The sequence below is a fragment of the Marmota flaviventris genome, chromosome 1, assembly GCF_047511675.1.
Source record: "Marmota flaviventris isolate mMarFla1 chromosome 1, mMarFla1.hap1, whole genome shotgun sequence".
Taxonomy (NCBI): Eukaryota; Metazoa; Chordata; class Mammalia; order Rodentia; family Sciuridae; genus Marmota; species Marmota flaviventris.
Window position 1 is genome coordinate 201,853,717 of NC_092498.1, and position 22,439 is coordinate 201,876,155.

Genomic DNA, 22,439 nt, shown 5'->3' on the forward strand with positions numbered 1-22,439 from the left:
TTCCTTTGTGGCCCAGGTCACCTGGAGGCCCTCAGAGGGCTGCTGAAGTGTGGGTGGGGAGCAGTATGCAGGAGCCCTAGCAAGCAGGGCCTGCATAGCAGCTGGCCTATGTCTGCTGCCTACTCCCCTGGCCTCCCCCTCCTTTCTTCCCAAAGGTACAGGCCAGCTGCTGGACAGGGGCCACGTGCTGAGTGGCCAAGGGCCAAGGAGTAACACCCTGGGCCTCTCCAGGCATGAGCTGGGCCACCCATCTATAAGAACCAATAAGAAAGGTAGCCCGTTTCCTGGGCCATGCCCCTCATGGTAGGAGCAGCAGGTTCTGCATGGCGATGGCTGATGGGCAAAGGCAAGAATGCAGGACACACACAGCATGCAAGGTGAAGCAGGTACCAGCATGCAGCGGGCACTGGGGGTCACCAGGGCTTTGGGGCTCGAGGTTGGCGTCAGGCCTGCTCATGCAGTGGATACTCCCTGTGGCCTCTCCCAAGCTGCCCACTCACCTGCCTCTGGGTGTTGGTTGTGACTCGGCCCCCAGGCCACAGAGGGTGTTGGGATAGGGAAGCCCAAAGGAGTTAAAAACACAGCAAGGCCAGTTCTCCAGGCCCACAATACCCTCACAGAGGCTTTGACCCCCCCAGTGTGGTCTGCTTTCTCCAGCTCTTCTGGAAGCCACAGGAGTTCGCTGTGAGTGTGGCAGACATGGGTGTGTTCCCTCACAGGACTCAAGACTACCCTGGAGAGATCTTTGCACCTAGCTCTTCCATACAAGATCCTCAAGTAACTCACACGATCCTTTGTTTCGCAGAAAGAGAACCTGAGGGACATGTACTGTCTCAGACCGACCACAACCCACCCTAGTTCTTCTCATACCCTTTCTTCCCACCCATCTCAGTGATTTAAGTTTCTTGACTTTTGAAAAAACTGTAAGTTAAATAATCTGAGCTCAAGGTATCTCCTTATGAGAAACTTTTTAATTCCCGAGGGGAAAAAAGTCCTTTACAGTAGGAAAATGTTGCAGTTACCAACTTAACCAAATGTCAAAGTTAATGTCACCAATAAAGAAACATCATCAATATCACGTGTCACAGTGCACTGAGGTCATAACCATGGTTCAGATACTCTCAGATACTCTTGTATAACTTCAATCTAACCATGGGAAAATATCGGACAAATGCAAAGTGAAAGATATTCTATAGAAAGCAGGCCTACCCATCTTGAAAAAAGGTCAAAGGCTGTGACGAACCTATTCTGGCACTAGTTAGAAGTGGTGATGGCACACTACAAACACACTAAATACCATGAAATTGTATATTTTTAAATGATTACCTTATGTGAATTTCACCTTAATTTAAAAAAGGTCAGGGTCATGAAACATAAACAAAGACTGAGAAACTGTCACAAGTCAGAAGAGATTAAAGAGATAGGAAAAATGATATTAGCTGGGTGTGGTAATACACACCTTTAATCCCAGCGACTCAGGAGGCTAAAACGGAGGATTGTTAAGTTTGAGGTTAGCATCAGTAACTTAGTGAGGCCCTAAGCAACTTAGTGAGAGCCTGGATCAAAATAAAAGATAAAAAGGACTGGGGATGTAGCTTGGTGGTAAAGCACTCCTGGGTTCAATCCCCAGGACCTACCCCAAAAATGTGATGTGGGATCCAGGGATAGAAAAGGAGATTAGTGGGACAATAGAAAAATGAATAAAGTATACAGATTAGTAAATAGTAATGTATCAGTAAATCCCCCTCCTTTTTTTAAAGGGTGTCAGGGTGTGCATGGGGTTATATTGCCCAGGCTGGCCTTGAGCTCCTGGGCTCTAGCAGTCCTCCTGCGTCAGCCTCCTGAGTAGCTGGGACTACTGGAGTGTGCCACTATGCTCAGCTCCAGTTTTTTTTGTATTGTGGTTGTCTAAAATGTTAGCCTGTGATGGCAATGATGGAATGATAAATGGAAACTCTTTATACTATTCTACTTTTATGTAAGTCTGAAATTACATCACAATGAAATATTAAAACAACAAAAAATAAGATTCCAAGACATAAATATTTGTGCAGTAACAATCTGAACACTGAATTATAATATAATAACGAAAAGTTGGAAACAATGTCCAATGATGTAGGTGAAGTAAATGAGTCTGTAAGTCAGAACACTAGGCAACCATAAAAAATGGTGTGCATACATTTTTACATGACACTGGAACATTCCTTCTGGTGTCAAGGGAAGAAAGCAAAGGTGAACATGACATTCTCATGGAACCTGAAATTACCTTCAGAATGGGATTTTAGATGATCTATTTATCTCTATAGACTTTCCCATATGTTCCAGGTTTTTTTTTTTTTTTTTGACTAGGGATTAAACTCAGGGGCACTTGACCACTGAGCTACATCACCAGCCCTATTTTGTATTTTCTTTAGAGACAGGATCTCACTGAGTTGCTTAGCACCTCGCTTTTTTTCTGAGACTGGCTTTGAACTCATGATCCTCCTATCTCAGCCTCCCAAGCCACTGGGATTATAGGTGTGCACTACTGCGTCCAACATGCTCTGGGTTTTTACCAATGAATGGGTGTTATTTTTCTAATCAGAACAAAAAGGCTATTTCAATAAATGGACCTTATAGATACAAGTCTTGAGGGACCCTGCGTGGGTCATGGACTCAGGAGGCTATGATGGCCCCTCACCAGACCTCCTTAGCAAAAGCAGTGATAGCCAACTGAGGCAGCCTGCTTTGGGAATCCTGCATGTCCTTCCTGGATATCATCTGAAGTCTGTTAAAGAGAGCTGGGACAGGAGGCAGAGCATGCTATAGGAGATGCCCAGAAATGACAGATTTGCTGTGTCCATTCAGATGGGACCTCATTCAAGGCCATGGCTATCTATCAGTCCTTCCTTTACAGCACTCTGTGAGGAGATGGCCATTAGTACTGACACTTGGCAAATAGGGAAATAAAGTTCTGAGAGGCTGTAACAGAGTCCAAAGCTCATCCAGATGGTTTTGTAGAACTGGGACTAGAACTGGTGTCTTCTCTCTCTGCCCATTGTTTTCCCAATTGTACCGGAAAGCCTTACTCTCCATGAGCTGCTTTCAAAGTCAGAAAAGACATAGAGAGGAACAAAGCAAAGAGCACCCAGGGTTACAATTTTCCATTCATGTGGCATGCTCCCAGATGAGCACTCTTGTATTATATTCAACCTCAACAAGCTCATCAAAGTATTCAAGACAGAACCCGGCCTGTGTACCCACACACAAATTCTTCAGTAATTAAGCGGACAAACATTCAAGGAATGTCAACTTTGAGTCTGGAAAGAAGAAAATATTCCAAGTGAATATGATACAGAATATGATACCTGGGGCACTTAATTTGGAATTTTGGGTGGATTATAAAGGTGTCCTGAAGGCAGAATTCTTAAGCTAGAGGTTTGCAGAGGAGCAGTGATAATTCAAGCTTGAGAGAACAGAAATGGCTGGCTCCTGTTAGGAGGGCAACGCCTACACCTACACCTCTTTTGGGGATGTATGACTTGGCTGACGCATGAGCTGAGACCTGTAAAAAATTCAACAGTTCCCCAAAATGAATGTATCAGAACTGAGGCTCCAGAGGAGGTCAAGCATGTACTCTGCACAGGCTCTTTCACCCTTTCTTGGGTGAAGAAAGTCAGAACCTCACTCGGCAGCCCACATAAATATGCCTCTCCAAGTTGGTCACACAACACCATCTGTCTTCAATGGCTTCATACCCTCACCCGCTGGCCCCAACCAGGATTTAACCCAGGGGTCTCTACCACTGAGCCACACCTCCAGTCCTTTTTTATTATTTTGACTGGGTCTCCCTGAGGCTGACCTTGAACTTGCAACTTTCTTGTCTTGGCTTCCTGGGCAGCTGGGATTACAGGTGTAAGCCACTGTACCTGGCCACAACTTTTAAATGTAACCCACAATTGGAAATATTTTTTGTTGCAACTCAGAATACAAACACATGTACATACACAGGTATACACACGCATAATTTTATGACTCTTATCCTACAATGTTCACTGTATTTAAAATTAAAAACAGAAACCAAACCAAAAACCATGCTGGTTAACCACTGAATTGATTACACAAGTCAGGAATGGTTGTGACCCATGGTTTGAATGCAGCTAACATTCACTAAAGCCACATCATGTGCCGCACACTATCCATTTATAATCATTACTCTTAATATTTGTGTCCACCTGTGTGTTAGACTATCATGCCCATTTTATAGCAAGAAGTGAAGCTTACGGAAATGAGTGTCCAAACTTATGTCTTGGTAGTAAGGTGTACTAGGAAGTAGCCAAGCAGGGGACTGAACCAGACTGAGGCCGGATCCCTAATGCTTGGTCACCATATCACACGACCTTGGTTGGAGAAGTTCAGGGCATTCCCTTATTTCTCTGTTAGAATGTGTGCCTTCTTCCCCCAGAAGCCTTTTGGCAAATCTCCTCTGCAGTCCTTGTCCTATTCCTCAGATCTGCTCCATCAGCTCCTGCCATGAGGACTGAGGGTGGAGAGGGGGCCCCGGCCCTCCCTGCTTTGCTAAGGGAACCACATAGCTCAAGTCATCAGGAACTTTCTCTCGAGGAAGAGAGTGGGAATGAAGACTTCAGTTTGAGAGCACATTGGTCAGTGGTTGGTTTCTGTTTCACTGTAAATTCATTTTATTTTTTTGAGACAGAGTCTCGCTATGTTGCCCAGTCTGAGCTCAAGTGACCCTCTGGCCTATGCCTTCTGAGTGCTGGGGCTATAGATGTGCACCACTGTAATTGGCTCATTGTAAATTCTTTTTCTTCTATGAGGTGACTCTCATGCTGCATATGTCTTTAAAAGATACAAGAAACAGTCATGTGGGTGTGGAGGCCCACAGATGGGAACCAAGGCCAGGACATGTACCTGTGGCTGTGCTGGGCAAATGCCCCTGGCTGTCTCGAGTACTCACCAGCTGGCATTCCCATCTGGGGGTCCCTTGGTTCCACTCTTTCCTCGCTCCCTTCTGGGCTGGTTCTTCAGCAAAGGTGCCCTTGGCCGAGACAGCTCAACTGAGGAGATGCTTAGGAGGAGCACTGGGTGCGGCTTCCAACAGACCATCCTTGCTTTCTTGGCATTCATTTGTTGCAGGTGCCACATGTGGGCATAGGGAAGCAGGGCTCAGTGGATTCTCTGCAGGGGAGCACCTATGGCCTCAGAGATGGCACAGCCCACTACACTGAGCCTGGCCGCACATTGCACCCACCATTAGCAGGCATCAAGGGTGATGCTAAATCAGGGGTGACACTAAGTACCACTCTCCAGCCCCTAGTGATATCACATGCTTGAGGCCCTGGGCTTGACCCCTGGCACCACCAAAACAAACAAACAAAAGCCAAGTGGTTTGTTCCTTAGAGGCTTTTAAAACATTGTCTACCAGGCCCTGCTTTTAGAATTCTGGTTTAGTAGGTAGGTCTGGGGTAGGGCAGCTCCAACAACTTCCCAGGTGACACTGATGCTGCTGGGCCAGGGACTACCAGAGAGCCTTGAGGAATTCTAGCAGAATCTTTCTTCATGTTTTTTTTTTTTTTGATATTTAAGGGGCTCTGGGATGGGGTGCTGCTCCATGGTAGAGCACTTGCCTAGTATGTGTGAGGCTCTGGATTCCATTCTCAGCTGCAAACATAAAAGGTGGAGGGGCAGGGTTCCTTCTAAGTTGGGACCCCTCACCTTTTAGCTGGTACGCTGCAAGTTTTAAAATGAGAGAAGCTTCAAACCCACTGGCCTGGTAGGAGAGCCCAGCCTCCCAGAGAGGAGCCCGTGTGTGATGGCAGCCTTGCATAGGAGTGTAATAATGCTAGTGGGTTCACTTCAGCTGGAAGATTTCTGATCAGGTTGGTGGATACTTGACCAGAATGAGCAAAAACTGGTAGTTTTTTGCTCTTTCAAGGAGCTATTACAAAGACAAACTGGTATAACTAACAGGAGGTGTGGCACGTGCATTTCCACCCAAACATACTTTGTGTTGGCTGTCACCACCAAGTCCATGCAAATATGCATCAATTCGTCTGGACCTCAGCCTTTTGTATGTTCCGTGTGGCTGACATTGACAGATGAAAGGAACCTGGGGATCACCTAACCCAACAGGGCATGTCTTTTTCATTTCACTTCCCAGATCCCATGTTCCAAAAGCCTGGCTATACTGGTTCATTTTCCCATGGGGGAAGAGAGATGTCCTCTTTCATTCCATCTGAAAATACTAGGAAAGTTCAGGGGGCCCTTCTCCCTGCGAGTACACCAGACTGGGAACCACTTCCTATGCTGCAAGTGACATCACATTCCCAAGTCACTGCATTCTCAACAAAATGTCTAAAGGAAAATGAAATAGGAAAAATCCAGGCCACCTAGGGGTAAGCTGAGTGCAGCATTTTATTGTGACTTGAGTGCTAGGGACAGTCACTCTATCCAGTCTAAGGGCTTGTACAAATCCAGAGATACAATCAGTTGGGATGTTTGAAAGAACCTTTCCTCTCAGAGAGAGAAACTCGGTACACTCAGGTTTAAATCATGAGCTTCTATTTTTAGAACAAAAAAAATTCAATGCAGCACTATCTACTGCATTCCTTTGAAATTCCATGGGAAAAGCAGCAACACACGTCACTTTAAAATTGTCCTTGAAGATGGAGGGTTCTGAGGACATCCAAATACGTAAAAGCTATTTCCTGAGTACCAGTCCCTGTCCCCTAGGGGGAGGACCAGAGCTGCAGCATTGTCTCCCAAGGGACCCATTCCTTCTTAACTGCTAAGAGTCATCTAACAGCCACTCTTCTTTCATGTACCTAAATGAAATGTTTAAAAAAAAAAAAAAAAAAGAATGTATATGGAGAACAAATGCTATGAACTTGATTAAAAGCAGGCTTTCTAAAAAAACACTTAAGAACTGAGGCTTGATTCTATGGCACGAATAGCACAGTAGAGGCAAGTTCAAGTTACCTGCCTTAGGGAGGGTCACAGAGTTGCTCAAGGGTGCCGTCTCTCACCTGGCAACATGCCACCCGAGGCCAAAGCTCCTCAAAGAACTGCACCAGAACAGCACTCACCAGAGTTCTGCAATGTTTTCCTCTGGCTGGACTTGGCTTTTGGCTGGGTGGCTCTGCTCACAAACTCCAGAGAGACTTAAGGACTTGCTAGAGCCACTAAGAGCTCATCAACACCAAGCAGGCAATTCAGACGGCAGCCAGCCAAGAGAGACAGGCCTGGTGGGGCAGCTTGTTTGAGAAGGACCATAAATGTCCTTTCTATAGAAATCTTTAAGTAAAAAACCTTCATTCAAGAGAGGGCACAATTAAATCACCACTCCAGCAGAGAAACCTCAGCAGCTATGGGCGATCTACCCTCCTCTGTGGGTAACATGGGAAGAGAGGAAAGCTAAATCAGAGCAGGTTTTGGAAAAGTTTTATTGCATTGTTTCCATGTGGAAGCACTGACAGAATTAAAAGAGGCAGCATGTTCCACTGACTTTTCTGAAAAATCACATGGCTAGATTAACTTTCTCCCTACCCAGGACTAGACTGAATAAATCTTATCCCCCGCCCCACCCCAAGCAAAAGCTAAAAAGGGAGATTTGTGACAATCGCTTAAAAAACAAATCAGTGTGTAGGAATTCACAGATGGTCAGGATTCAGATTGGTTATTTTTGTGTCTGAGGGCACTCCCTATCTCCTCACCTCTCCCCACCACTCTTGGTCCTTCCTCTAGCTTGTCACCACCTCTTTCAAAGGAGACCCAGTGGGGGAAGTGCCTCCCATGGAAAGGCTGGCCTTCCTCAGTGCAGCAGGGCCAGGTGCCCCTGGCTCAGTCCAGTGAGCGGACATTCTTCTGTCAACTTTAAAAATGTTGTCCCAGATCATGGTTAGCCCCATGCCAGGACAACAGTCTCCTAGGTTAAAATAAGACATGGGTACGCACACATTCCATGGCTCTTAAATAGCAGAAAGTGGACCCATGTTAGAGATTTACAAAATGAGAAGGGCTTGACGGTGGGGCACATGTGTTCCACCCAGAATCAACACTGCTTAATTGACATCTCGCCGGGGAAGGGAGGGAGATGGGGCGGTCAGGGAGGAAGTAGTTGTAACAAAGGAATAATATGTAGCTTGCCTGAAACTGCATGGCCCCCCACCCCTTTGATTGTACAGGGCATTTTGAAATGGAAAAACTCCTTTCCTTCATTTTCTTCTGAAATCATCAGAGGGATAAAACTGCTGATTTAGAATACAAATTAGACCCCTTCAACTCTCCCCCCTTCCCCACCAAAATTATTCTACACACCCCAGGCCCATAAAGTACAAGGCAGAATAACTGATTTTGTGAATGAGGAGGCAAACTGTGTCCACTTGGGGGAGGAGGCTGCTGAGCCACGGGCCCTTCTGAAGGCACCAGCCCTGATCCTGCCCTTCTCAGGCCTCAAGGGGCAAATATCCATCTTCAGTGAGTTTTAAGTCCCATGGGCTCCTGCCACTGCCTCCTGGGCAGTGGGAGGCCAGGGCCCTCCTGGCTTTCCTACCAGGCCAGTCCATCCACGCACAGCGTCACGTCTCACTCAATTAGTAGAAGTGGACACGGCCTGGAGACAGCACCCTCCACGTTAGTCATGCCAGACAGATAGCAGAGAGGAAACCAGAGGCCAGAGAAGTGATTTTTAAAAGGAAAAAGAAGAGCAGCTTCGGTCATCAAAAAATCAAAAAGGATGATTTTTAAAAAATAAAACATGGGGACTTTTTTTTTCTCTGCAATGTTCAGCCATTTTACTTGAGACATAAAAAAAGTTTTAGAGTAGTTGATTTGCTTTTCGGTCTAAACATTCATGAGAACAGATCGGACGATAGTGCTGTGATGTGGTTTGTGTCTGAGTGGCAATGCTGGTCAGGGGTCCTTCAGACCACATACTGGTACGGGTCTGCCTTCCCTTGATCTGGCGTGGCAAAGGGGCTGGCCCAGCCTAGAGAGAAGGGGTGGCCAAAAACTGCTTTCATGTTCATCCATTTTGTTTTTTTAGCCCATCTTCTCTCTTCCTTTTTCAATTGTTCTATTCCCTGAAAACAAGAACAATCATACTTTCAGTCAAGCACTTTATTGCTGTAGTTTTGGGGAGGGACATCCATTAGCTTGAGATGACTGGAGGAAATGCTTCCTTTTTAAAGCAATATATAGCTATCTACATGTTGCAGTTTTCTTCTCTGTCCCTCATAAGAAGTGTCACACACACACAAAAAAAATGCTTTTTTTGGTGGGCACATATTTACAAGTCCCTCAGAGAAGGAAGGGAACATGAGCGCAGCCAGGAGACACCTAAGCTGTTGTCCTAACTGTGCCAATCCAGCATATTGTAGGTTGGGAACATTCACCAGACCTGGTCCTTCCTGGGCTCTAGAGAGGAGCTTGTGGCCTGTGCTGGGTGCACATGGGACTGCAGTGCAGGCTTTGGTGGGGGAAGCCTCAGAACTGAGTGGGACCCTGCAGTCATGAGAATTAGCAGTGGCTGCTAAATTGGGATAGATTCATGGGAAGTTTGAAGCTACTATGACCACTTTGCAGACAAAAAAAAAAAAAAAAAAAAAGCAACAAATCAAATGACTGCTCTGGCGCTGAGTCTCACCAGCCTGTGGGGATCCAGAAGCAGCTGGCTCAGCGGGGCTGGCGAGACACAAACCAAGAAGATAGAGCAGAAGTGAGAGGCCGTGGGTGAGGGAAGAAGTCACCAGAGGAGGAAGGAAAGGGATTAGTATAGGTCAGCCTCAGTCACGGCGAAGGTCTTCCATGTGCTCCTTTGGGGCAGAAGCGTGGGGGAGGCCAATGTGGCAATGTCACACAGCCTGTGCCACTTCCCTTGCTATATTTCACTGGAAAAAATGGGGACTAGGAGGAAACTTCCCCTTTTCCCTTCTTCAGATGGAGCTGGTCAACTGCCAGCAGAGCTGGACAAAGGGCAAGGCTTGAGTATGGGCCCCTGTGCAGAGGCACAGGAGAGAAGCTGCCTGGCAGGAGCTCAGCTAGAGCTGTCTGCTGTGGTCTCTGGTGAGATGGGGGCTGGGACAGTCCAGTCTGAGTCTTCACAGCCCAGGGACCTGGGAAGGACATTGGTCAAGGGGAAGATACCCTTTCCCATGAGGTGCAGGCCCTATGTTCCTTTCTCTTTAGCTTTCCAACATATCCCCTTAGGAATAGCCTTGACGGGGAAGAACAACTAGGACCAGGCCAGGAATGTTTTCCTTCTGGCCCTCCAACAGCATCCTGAAAGTGGGCAGAGCCTGATAGTCACCTTTGGGTTCCCTGCAGCTTTTACACAGAGAAGCTGGTCACTTTACTGTTTGGCTACATAGCTGGATCTATACCATTGGCTACTATTTTACAGAAACTCTTTTGCAATGACATTTCTTTATTTTGTACTGGGGATTGAATCAGGGGAACTTTACCATTGAGCCACATTCCCAGCCCTTTTCATTTTTTATTTTAAGACAGGGTCTCACAAAATTCCTTAGGACTTTGCTAAATTGATGAGGCTGGCCTCAAACTTGCATCCTCCTACCTCAGTCTCCCAAGTCACTGGGATTACAGGTGCGCACCATTGTGCCCAGAAATTACATTATTTCTTATAAATGAAAAAGAGTTGCTGAAAGTCCCATGACCCTTCTAAAACATTGGGAATCCCACCCCTCAGATCCACACTATGGTGCTTTGACAGTGGGTAGTACTGACCCTTCTCTGCTGACTGCTTTTCTATGCCTATAAGGCAGAGAAACCCACAGCAATGGGAAGGACTATCTTTCTAAGAGCCCCACTCACACACTGGTTACCCAACAGTCCACAGCCTCCAGACCACTGTTGAAAATGTCCACTGGGGGAGCTTGGGAAGCCAGGAGTAATATGTGAAAAAGCTTGAGACCTCCTGACTCTGCTCCTCATGCTCAGAGCAAAGTGCTGCCCTCTCTTCCTGGAGTCCTTTATCTGACCCCCAAACCAGAAAAGAAAGAAATGCCACCTCAAGGACACTGGACACCTGAAGAAGCACGTGGTGGCAGCAGGGCACCAGGGGAGCAGGCTCCAGTCTGGCCCAGCCAGCAACTTCAACAGGCCCCAAAAGGGAGTAGTAGGTAGGATGGCAAGGAGTGGGGGGATGGGAGGCCATGGCTGAGTGCCAGGGCTGGGCCAAGCACCGACAATTCAAATGCCAGCAGAAGCTGCTGGAGATTCAAGGCAGGTGTCTTCTGAATGCCCCTAGGACCTAGTCATGACATCTCCTCTGGGAAGCTGACCTTGTCTATCCCAGCTGGTTTAGGCCATAACTTGTGGATCACCCTATCTCTAAACCTCTGGCCTCCAGATGGGAAACATGTCCCCAGTGCCTAGCAGAGTGCCCAACACAGCAGTGCGTACAAAGAACCAGGAGGTAGGTTATGAAAGGGACTATGGTACAGGCAACCTTCTAGCCACGGCTGCTAGTCCCGTTTCTGGTGTGATCTGCTGTACCTGTCCAAGGCTAGAGGGTTTGTGTGTGCATAAAGACGATCTGTGTCACTGCAAACGAAGGGATTGTGCTCTGCACACCGGGGCCTAGCTACTGGGCTTTCGGGTCTGGCCTGGGAGCAGCCCTTCCAGTACCTGTCTGGGGTCCTTCCCAGCCCCAGATGAAGAGGTGGAGGGCAGGGGTGCCCACTTACCGTCTCATCTGTGCAGATGGAGTGCACTTGGGTCCCAAACATCACTGACGTGAAAATGAGGAAGAGCAGTGCCTCAAAGCACAGCAGGATGAGGAGGATCACCGTGGTGGGCGGTGAGAAGGAGCTGCACTCTGAAACAGAGAAGGACATACAGGCTCGGGGCTGCCACCTGCTGCTGCCCAGCTCCCTAAGGCACCTGGATTCCTGCTCTGCCTAGGCTGCAGGACTCGGCACCTCTTGGGGATCCCAAGTCTCTGACCTCCAGGCATGGCAGGTACTATCCTATCCTACAGCTGGCTACCCCTCACCCTCTTAGGGAAGCCCTCCTCAAGAGGCTCTGGCTGGGGCTTCCCTTTCCCTAACAAGAATCAGCCCCTGCTCCCTGTCCTTGGGTCCAAGCAGACAGCCTGGCACATGGAAGACCCAGGAAGGACCATGAACTACAGTAGGACAACCTCATTACAGCACGGGGGGCCTCTCCTTCCTCAGAGAGCACAACGCAAGGGCTCAGGTGCAGAGGCCCCTCCAGTCCTGATTTGGCCAGAGGGCTCCTGGGCAATCCTGTACAAGGTGCTGCCTCTTTCTGTACCTCCATCAGACCACAGAGAGAAAAGGGGAGGATTGAAGCATCTGGATTTGAAGCTTGGGAGGGTAGACTAAGTGCAGGGCTCAGCTCTGACCACAGTGTGAGGCGACGCCCTTTCTTCTAGGACATCTGCCTCACTGAGACCATCAGCCCCAAAGGCTGGGGAATTAACTAAAGAGATAATGGCCTAAGGCAGACACTTTCACTATACTGGCCACTTTAAGGCCACCCTGACCCAGGGCAAGGCCCTGTCCTATCCAGGATTCACTGTAAAGCAGCAGTGTCTGACTAGAGGCCTGGTTTGCTCCTGTGTGGCAAAATCTTTTGTCTGAACAAAGTCCAAATAAGAAAAGAAATGTTGGAAGAGAACAGAGGTGCTGTTGGAGATGGTAGAGGTCATCATCACAGCAGCCTCCCAGGAAACTCCCAAGACAGGTGGACCACACCTGGGACATGCCTGGCCCAGGCCACGGCACTGGCAGTGTAGTCGAGGCCTCTTGGGAGCACTCATTCCCTGAGGACCCTTGCTGAGTGCAGCTGCATGGGCAGCTCAGGCCTGCTTCCCTGGCCGGAGAGGTTGAAAGACAGTTTGGCTTCACTGGCTCTGAGGATTCAGGGAGTAAGTGATTCTCTGAGTTGCCCTGCTGGTGGCCTCGCAGGTACATCAAGAAGAGTAAGGGAGGTTGCAAGGGCTTAGAAAGATACCAAAGTCTGTGGGGAGGCAGGTGAAGGGACATCTCATCTAAACACCTTCCTTCCCTTAGGTTTCCCTGGGAACTTAATACCTCAAGATATTTCTTTTCTTGGTTCCTTGCTGGGCAGGGCTTGGTTAAGGTAGCCCACCAGCCTGCTGGGCTGGCTCTGGGTGGCCCTAAACATGGCAGCTGCTTGCCTGGCCATCTGCTGGGCAGGATATTAGGAAGAAATTAATAGGGCTTTGAAGTTAGGCAGACATGCTGGAGTTTGAACCCCTGGCTGTGAGCTCTAACTAATAACCTAATAATTAATAATCTGCTGCAACCCATCTTGCGTTGTGGAATTGTCTTTTTCTTTTGGTACTTGCTTGGTATCTGCCTTTCCCACTATACCTCAAGCTTCATGAAGCTGAGGACTTTGCTCACTGCTACATAACCAGGTTGGAACAGTATCTAACAACAAGAGAATCTGGGCAAGAGGGTTGGGCTTTTCCCTTCTGTACCGGGATACAATTAAGAATTCATAAGAGGCCAGGCATGGTGGTGCACACCGGTAGTCCCAGTGGCTCAGGATGCTGAGACAGGAGGATCGTGAATTCAAAGTCAGCCTCAGCAAAAGCAAGGCTCTAAGCAACTCAGTGAGACCCTGTCTCTAAGTTAAAAAAAAAAAAAAGGCTGGGGATGTGGCTCAGTGGTTGAGTGCCCCTAAGGTTCAATCCCTGGTACTCCCCCCAAGACCCCTGCAAAAGAAAGAATTCATGAGAGGACATCTGTATAGCACAGCCTTAGCCTGACACAAGGTCAGAGGGTGCTCACTGGATGTAGGTACCTTGCCTCTGCCTCACCTAACTCGGCAAAGCCTACAGGGCTTAATCTCCCTCCCTGCAAAGCAGCAAGCATCCTTCCCTTCTTGAGCTGGGCCCTGGGGATTACAAATGGAGCCTGGGCAGGCACGATCCAGATTCAGGGGATGTGAAACTACCTCCCTATTCTTCTTTAAACATTAACTCAAAACACCTCAACCTAGGGGACAGTCCCCATGCCCTCTTAATATAAGCTCCTATGGCCCCACCAGCTCAACCAGGACTAAGCAATGATGGCATTAACTGTCATACACAGGCAACTTTCAGGTATCCATTCCGGGGACTGTCCTGTGCCTTCCTAGCCTTGCTGGTCTAGGAACTGGTGCCTCAAATCCACTCCGTCAGCAATTTTGAGCAAAGACAAGCAGTACCAGGGAAGACCCTGGGGTAGCCAGATAAGGTGGAAACCCTTGCTCCAGATTGAGGCTTGAACAGCAGGCCCTCTTCTTGGCTAAATGATCGTAGAACTTGTTCAACCTCTGTAAGCTCCAGTTTTTGTCATGTGCAAAGTGGGGAGTACTCTTCTACCCTGCAGGCTTGTTGTAAGACTGAAACGAGGTACTGCTCAACAAGCCTTTTGTGTGATGCCTGTCTCCTTGTAGACATTAATAAAACCATTTCAAAGACATTCCACCTCACTGACAGTCTCTGTTACTGCCTACAGTTACCCTGATGACAGGTGGGAAGTGTTAATAAAACGAGGAGCTGACCTGCATCCCCAGGGTGTGGCAGAATGAGGGTATTTCAGGAAGCTCACCAAGCGATTGGGAACTTGCTGAAGACTTACTCTCTTCTAGGATCTGCAGATGCCCACTCTCCCCCACCCTTCCTCATGCCTCCTGCTCATTAGTGAGGTCTCCTTCTTTCCCTGGGCTTATGCCAAAAGTATGGCAAGTCAGCCCATGCAGGAAAGGCAATTGCTCTGAAGATGATAAAGTGAAAAAGGGCACCCACCAAGGAAAAACAGTAGAAATATGATGTTCCCTGCTCAAGACTGCCTCAGATTTTGAGTGTGAAAGCTCTAGCCCAGCAGGTGGTCTCTCTCTCTTTTTGTTTTCCCTTCCAGAATCTATTTTTCTTTTCCTTCAGAATTTGTAACAGTATTCTGGTTGGACCTCATTCCATCTGCTCATTTAAATGGAATACTTCTAGAGCAGAGAGAATTTGTGTATGTTTTTAATGTAAATTGGTGATGATTAAACAGTTTGAAAACAACCACCACAAAAAAACCAAGCAAATCAATAAAAAACTCTATGTCGTAGGCAGAAGGTTAAAAATAGGGACTTCTGCAAAACTAGAATAAAACAACTTTTGATTAATGTGCCCCATTTAGGGCTGGGGTGTGGCTCAGTGGTGGAGCACTTGCCTAGCATGCTTGAGGTCCTGGGTTCCATCCCCAGAACTGGAAGAAAAAAAAAAAAAGCCTCAGGTAAAGATAGAAACATAAGCTATCACCCAACATGGCTCCCCCTCCTTGGAACCAGGGTCTCTACTTGCAGGGGCCTTACACTCTCCCTGAGCACACTCAGTGCAATAGGCCTGTTCTACTCATTACTTTACCTGTTAAACTGATTTTGGGGGGCTGCTCTCTTTCATGAAGATAGACTTGGGCCTCTGCTGTTCTTTCCCTGTTCTCTCCATAGTCTTGCAGTAGATTTAACAAACTGAGGTAGACAGCTGGTACCATGAAGGAAACAGAGCCTCCATGAAGGAAATAGAGCTGGATTCACATAGGTGGTCTGTGACCACCCCGCTTAGGTTACAGAACCCACCCTGGAACAGGAAGGGAAGCCCTGGCACATACTCACTTGTCCAATCTTCTTCAAAGCAATGCAGGAAGTGGAATCCCACCATGATGAGGGCGTGCAAGGAAATGAGAGCTATGTACATCTGAAACAGGAAAGCAGTGCAGATGCCATTGTTGTGAGAACCTTCTGACTGTGCAGACTCTGGAGCAGGGCATTCAGAACCTGCTCCTTGGAACACTTAGCTAGGCCGAGGCCTGACCAGGACGGGGCCAGAGAGGCATCTGGTGACTCCCCCACAGGGCCTCCGACCTCCCGCCCTGGGTCTGAGGGGAGCAGCCATTCTCTGAGTCTGTGGAACCAGAACAGAAACAAAGCCTGGGCACCAGGCATGACCTGGACTGCCTGGGGGCATGCAAGGCGTACTACTTCTCTTCACTTTAAGTTAGGGTGCTGACTGCTAACTTCAAGTGAAGTTAGCTCTGAGTGTTCTCTACCTACCTGCAGCTCAGGACGTGAGGACACTGCTAACACTGCTTGCTCTAGCTACTTAAGCCTGACACCTGGGGTGGGAGCTAATCCACCTGTCTGCATGCGAAAGTGAAGGGCACTTTTCAGCCAGAGATCTTTGGCAGGAGGGTGGTGAGCTACTCGAGCAGGCAGCTTTCTCAAGGGCAGTCAAGACTGCTGTGAATGCTGAGAATTTGCAAAGGAATAAAAGGCTCCGCTGCTGCTTTGTGGAGGGCAGGGCAGACATCTGAAACTGACTTACTGTAAACAGGACGAAGTACTTCTGGTTGTTCTCGCCGACACAATTATTGACCCAAGGGCAGTGGTGGTCCATCTTGCGAATGCACCGCTTACAAACACTGAAACAGCCCACAGGTCAGACCTTTAGGGATATCCTAACAGTTTGGGGCCTCCAAGGGGAAGGTGGGACCCACAGCTCCAGTTTTACTCCTTAGAAATGGCTCTCTCTGGCACAGCTAGAGGTTTTTCTGGGTTTTTTTTTACAAGGGCCTTGGAAGGCAGGGTCAGTATGCCCAGGGTTCACAGTCATTCCCAACAGGGGGACAGAGTCATGGCCTTTTATCTTGTTTAACATATAAACAAGACAGACCTGTCATGGCTGAGAAATAGGCTGCTCTCCTGGGATAACACAGCTGAGAACTGGATTTACAAAGATGGAATGAAGTAGTAGTTTAAAAAACTTGACAAGAGTTGGATGGGATACAGAGAAGAATTGTTCCTTACAGCTCCCAAACAAACAAAAAAACACCCCAAACTAAGAGCCACACAGAAGTTCCAAAAACACTGCCATGTTCTCCCAGGGATGAGGGTATGTTTTGCTAAGCCTGGCCTGAAGTCTGGTGGCATGGTGGACCTGGATCAGCTGAGCTGCCTGGGTCAAACAGTTGAACTCTGAGCCTCAGATCTCCTACCAGCATGAAAGTAAAATACATGAAAACACATACTAGGTCTCGATCAGACAAGTGGTGGATTCGTACTGATCTCCATTCTCACTCTTTTCCACCACTCCAAAGGGCCTGGCCAACACAAGCATGCTGGCCTGGCTCCATAATCTCCCTGGGGGCCAGGCAAGCAAAGTAAGAAAGAGGCCTAAAAGGAAGGCAGAGGAAACAAACAGAACACTGGGCACTGGCACCTCCACTGCCCAGTCTGTTTCTCTCTCTCTCTCTGTTAACAATTTTGAACATATACATAAAAAAAAAAAAAAAAAAAAAAAAAAATTTATATACATATATACACATTTACACACACACACACATATACATCTAAATATACATATATAATATATAATATATAATATATGTCTGAGTTGGTAACAGTGTTCCCAGCGAACAATTTTAAAAGCACAGAAAGCAAGGAGTGATTTTGTGCCCTGTGTTCTAGGCCTCAGCTACCAGGCTCCCGCTCTCCCAGGAGCCGCCTGCTACAGCCCATTTCTTGGATGTTCTTCCGGATACAATCAACTCTGGGGTTCCTTATGTCCCTTCTCATCTGAGAAACAGACTCCTGAGAGTACAAACACTCTGCTCCAGGGCCCTGAGTAAGTTCCTCTTCTATCTTTACTTATTTCTAGAAGGGTTTTCAAGTGTGTGCTCTTGAGGCAGGGTGGGTTCAGGGGCAGAGAGGCACAAAGTGGCCTTCCATCCTCTTAAAGCTGTACAAGAGTTTAAACAAGCTCTCATGGCAAAGTTGTGCTCTGCTCTCCTCCCAGCTTCACTGAAGAGATGAGGCACTGGCCAGGACACTGGACATCACAAGGAACTTCGTCTCACTGGGCGGCCAAATAAGACAAACTCCTATGCTTTAGGCAGCAGGGAAATTAAGTACAGCCACTGAGGCCTACAAAGACTAACTCAAGATGCTGGTCTCTTGAGTTTCCTGTTCTCAAAGATGGCACCTCTCGCTGGATGTGGTGGCACACGCCTGTAATCTCAGTGGCTTGGAAGGCTGAGGCAGGAGGATCACGAGTTCAAAGCCAGCCTCAGCAACTTAGCGAGGCCCTAAGCAATTCATTGAGGCCATAAGCAACTCAGTGAGACTCTGTCTCAAAGTAAAATATAAAGGGGCAGGGGATATGGCTCAGTGGTTAAGTACTAAAAAAAAAAAAAAGGCACCTGTCCTCACCCTGGGCCAGGTGGTTGTGGGGTGGGTGGGGTGAAGCACTGTTCAGAGGCTGACTTGCTCACAAAAAGTTCACCTGAATGGCCTGGGCATGGAGCATGTCAGGGGCAAGGCCTGGAGCAGTGAAGGGTGCTTGCACTCTACCCTGTGGTTTTACCTAAAGACTATCCCTCAGGAGGTGGAAAAACCACGAACTTCCATTTACAAGGCCTGATGACCAATAAGGAATCATTGCCTCAGAGCCAGTCTCCTTTGCACAGAGTGGGCTTGGCAGTGTCCCCTCTCCAGACGTAGCAGGGCAGCCAAAGCACAGGATAAGAGGAAGCCTCACAATCCTTATGGAGAAGCCTGCCACCCTTCTCCAAACATGCCGCAGTTACCTTACTGTCTTGCTGGGCACAGGCCCGACGTCAGAGGACCCTTTCTCCATTCTTCTCACTTGGCAAAACTGAGTTCTCTGAGGCACCCTCCTAACTTGCTCTTTCCTTAACATGCCTGAAAGCTCTCTCCTTGCACTCTTTTCTACCACTAATTCCAGTAAATTATGGACGAGATAGTGTGGGCTGGTAAGTTCCTGGGGCACAAGGACCACATGTGCAATACATCATTAAAAAGACCAAATGCCTTATATGGAAGTATTTTTTGTGTGTGTCCTTGCCATCCATACTTCCCAGGCCCCTTCTATGTTTTAAGTTATTGTTTTAGAAGAAGGCAGATGCTTCTCCTCCCCACTTCTTCCAGGTTCCCTACCATTTTTCAGGACTCAAAGCTTGGGAGAACCCAACAAGCTCATTGGCTCGTATGCATCCATGGACTCCCTCTGTGTTTATGTGTTCCCTCTCCAGGGAGGTGTACAGGCCTTTCCTAGGTATGCAGCCTCAAATGAGCTGGCTGGGGCTCTGGTGCCCATCCTGGGTAATGGCCGTATATGCAACATAGGCATGACTGTGTGGTCTCTCATAGCAGTAATTATGGAATTGTGCCACAAGATGAGGGCCTGTCCTGCCTGGGTGGGAGGCCCCTAGAGTCAGGACGATTTCTAACTCACCAATATAAGCACAGAGCCAAGCCCAGGGCCTTCCATAGCAGAGTCTGCTGATTTAAGGCTTTGATGCTAGAGACAGGTAATGAGCAAGCCTGGGAAATGAGCTGACTCACATCTGCCTAGATGCTCCGGTAGGGAAGATGAAAAGAAAACAGCAAGAAGTACTGGAGGGGTCGTGGCATCACACACAGGTTTCACTGCATCACACCTCACTGGCTATGACAAAAGTATAAGCAAAGATCCATAGCACAGCCCAGCACAGCTCAGAATTGAGTTTGTGAAAGACAGTGCAATGTGAGGGAAAGAAGAGGGTCTGAGGACACAGCTTCATCTTGGGTCTGGGCAAAACAATGGAGGTTCTCCACTCAGCCTCAGCAGAATTACCCTGATCTTTCATGTAAGCACCAATAATGTGTGCTAAACGCTTTAAAAACAATACTCATGCTATGTACATTTTATTAGTAGTCTTAGCAAAGAGAAAGACAAAACAATAAGTGTTGAGAGCCACAGCCGAAGGGGCCCCAGCAAACTTCCAGCTGCCAGCTGATGATTGGCTCACAGCGGCCCCAGCAACTTCTAGCTGCCAACTGATTGGCTCCTCTGCAGTGATGCTCATTGCTGTTTTCCCGCCCTTTCAGACCACGGAGCTCCTCACTGGGGGACTTTTTTTGGCTCCACCCACACGACCCAGCCAATGGGCCTCAAGAGCAGGAGGAGTGGGGGAGGTGGAGAGGCTTGTGGGAAGCCGGTGGTGGCAGTTGGGCTCTGAGGGTTTTTCCTGAGGAGCTGTGTGGTGTGGTGTGTGTGTTCTAAAAATAAAGTTCGTTTCTTTTGACAAGTGGCTCCTGAATTGTGCCCAGCCAGACTGTGGCAAATAAGAATCTGGTAGGTGCACAAAGCAACCTACCACTGTCTCAGCCTCACTGTGCATATCTGGAGAGGTTGAAGCGTGGCTGAGGCATTGCCAAGGAGGGGTCTCCACCTCCTCCAAGAAGAACCCAGCGTATAAGCCTAAAGCCTTAACCATCCACATCAGTAAAATGGCTCCTCTTACAGGATTTCCACATGCTTCCATGGTCCTCATGACTGGGAGATTCCATACCAGGATGAAAGCAGCGTGGGGTTCTAAGTGCTTCTGGAGGGTGAGACCTACCTGCACACACCCTTCAGGTGTATGCAGGTCTGGGTGTATCTGTGGTACCCATCAGAGCACAGGGAATGGAGACAGCCTCAAATTCAATGGGTTCTGTTGGGAACACAGGACTAAAAGAGACGGGGACAAACACAAGTGGGCATATCGAGCAGGCAAGCCCAGAGTCTATCAGCTCTAACTACAGTAGACTGGGCTCAACCAACCATCAACAAGCCCAGGCTGTCTCATGTGCTGGGGATTCTGCTTATCCAAACTGTGGGTCCCCAGATGGCCTGGGCCACATGTGCCGTCACGAAGAAGCAGCCGTCAGCACACACTTCCTGAAGTAGGAACAGGCAGGCGATGCACAGGCATCCTCGCTCGCTCATCTGAGTAAGCGGCTCCTGCTGCTCAAGCTGATGTGTTTACTAGCACTCAGAACACCTCCCCTGGTCACCCGGGAGGGAGGCGAGGAGGCGGTAGGAAAATGCCAGGCAGTGAAGGCAGCTGAGGGTGTGGGGAGGGAAGAGAAAAAAAACACTGTGGTTGCCCCAAAGTTCTTTTCTACAAAGGCAATAACTCTGTTTCTGGTCTTGCCTTTATAAACCCAGCACATCTCCAAGTCTCTACACATTCTTCTACGAACGAGTAGCTTCTACTCGCTGAGCTGGGCAGCTTGAACAGTTATTTAAATTTAATCCTCATAACAAGCTATGGAGGAACAACCCTCAATTATAGGAGAGAAAGCAGAGGCCTAAGGGTCACAGTGCAGTGGAGACAGTTCCAGATTTCCAACAATGACCTCTCCAACTTCAAGGCCAGAACCTGGTCCAACCCTTAGGGCTATTCTGAGGAACCACACAAGCAAGTTGGGTGATCCTTAGACAGCAGCTAGCTCCAGAGCCCCAAGGTGACAGGAAAAGACTAGACTGATGCTTCCATCTCAGACACAAGAAGTAAACCTGATGTGGACCTCAGAAGCAAGTTGATCTAGATAGAAACCCCACAGGGGACAGCAATTGCCATAGGACTCTGCTGGAGTACCTCCTTCACTCTCAAGCAGGTGGCAACTAGTTGGGCAGGCCCACAGATCAATCGATCTCTCTCTTTCAGAGAGACGGAGAAACAAACATACAAGTACATAGGGTTATATGAGTTACTCCCAAACTGGAGTTCTAGTGAAAAGAGTCCTGCTGGGACCTGGAGCCAGAACCACCAGTCTTTAGTACTCACTGGCTGCAAGACCTTAGAGCAGTCACTTAACCACCATGAGCTTTAGTTTCCTCATCTAGGAAACTAGGAAGAGTAACCCCTACAGTAATACCTAGCTCTCAGGGTGGCTGTGAAGATAGAAATCAGATGAGTGATGAAGGGACAGGAAGGGTAAGTGCCTTGATGCAGCAAGAACCAAGGAGCCGACTGGAATCTGAACCCTAGAGACTGACTAGTCTCTTCTGAGAGGTGGACAGTGAGGACTACAGGGAAAGGCCACCTTTTATTCACTCAGACGTCTCACTTGACCCAAATAGCTCCATGGCCTCGGGCTGATAAGGATGACCTCTCACCTCTGAGAGCAAGTTCATTCCTCTATGACCCTCCCCACCCCAAACACAAGCACTGGTCTGAAAAGGGGACTCAGTGACATTTCTCCCTCTGTATTCTAGCATTTAAAGTTCTTTCTAATGATAAAATATAATTTTTATTTAGACATTGTCTCAACAAGAAGACTCAAAACAACAAAGAAACCTGAAAATAAAAAGGGAAAACTCGCCAGATAAGATGGGAAAACATTTTTTTGAGCTGACTTCTACAATAGCCATAACCTCTAGAAGTTTGGTTTTAAAGGAAAGTCTTTATTCAGGAGCAACCCTTTGTTTTAAGTATAAGATGTTCACAGAATGATTTTCTAAAGCTTTGTCTCATGGTCTCCTTGTCATAAAAGCTGTGAAGTGGTAGGAAAAACAGGAGTTCCCTCAATTTTACATATATGAAAACAAAGGCCTGCTTCAGGTGTGG

The 22,439-nt window shown here is 47.9% G+C and overlaps 1 protein-coding gene across 5 annotated transcripts in view; it reads right to left on the reverse strand.

The window, feature by feature from the left end:
- Zdhhc3 (zinc finger DHHC-type palmitoyltransferase 3) overlaps positions 1-22,439 on the reverse strand; it is a 56,240-nt gene that overhangs the window by 4,434 nt on the left and 29,367 nt on the right. The window contains exons 4-8 of one of the 5 annotated variants that reach the window (XM_071600392.1): positions 16,367-16,463; positions 15,658-15,739; positions 15,410-15,550; positions 11,706-11,836; positions 6,397-9,080 (exon numbers count right to left, since the gene is read on the reverse strand). In XM_071600392.1, coding sequence (XP_071456493.1) covers positions 8,922-9,080; positions 11,706-11,836; positions 15,410-15,550; positions 15,658-15,739; positions 16,367-16,463 — 610 coding nt within the window. In that variant the 3' untranslated portion in view covers positions 6,397-8,921. Of the gene's footprint in view, positions 1-6,396; positions 9,081-11,705; positions 11,837-15,409; positions 15,551-15,657; positions 15,740-16,366; positions 16,464-22,439 lie in introns of those variants that run through there. The other 4 variants (XM_071600390.1, XM_071600388.1, XM_027932105.2 and 1 more) reach the window with 4 other exon arrangements.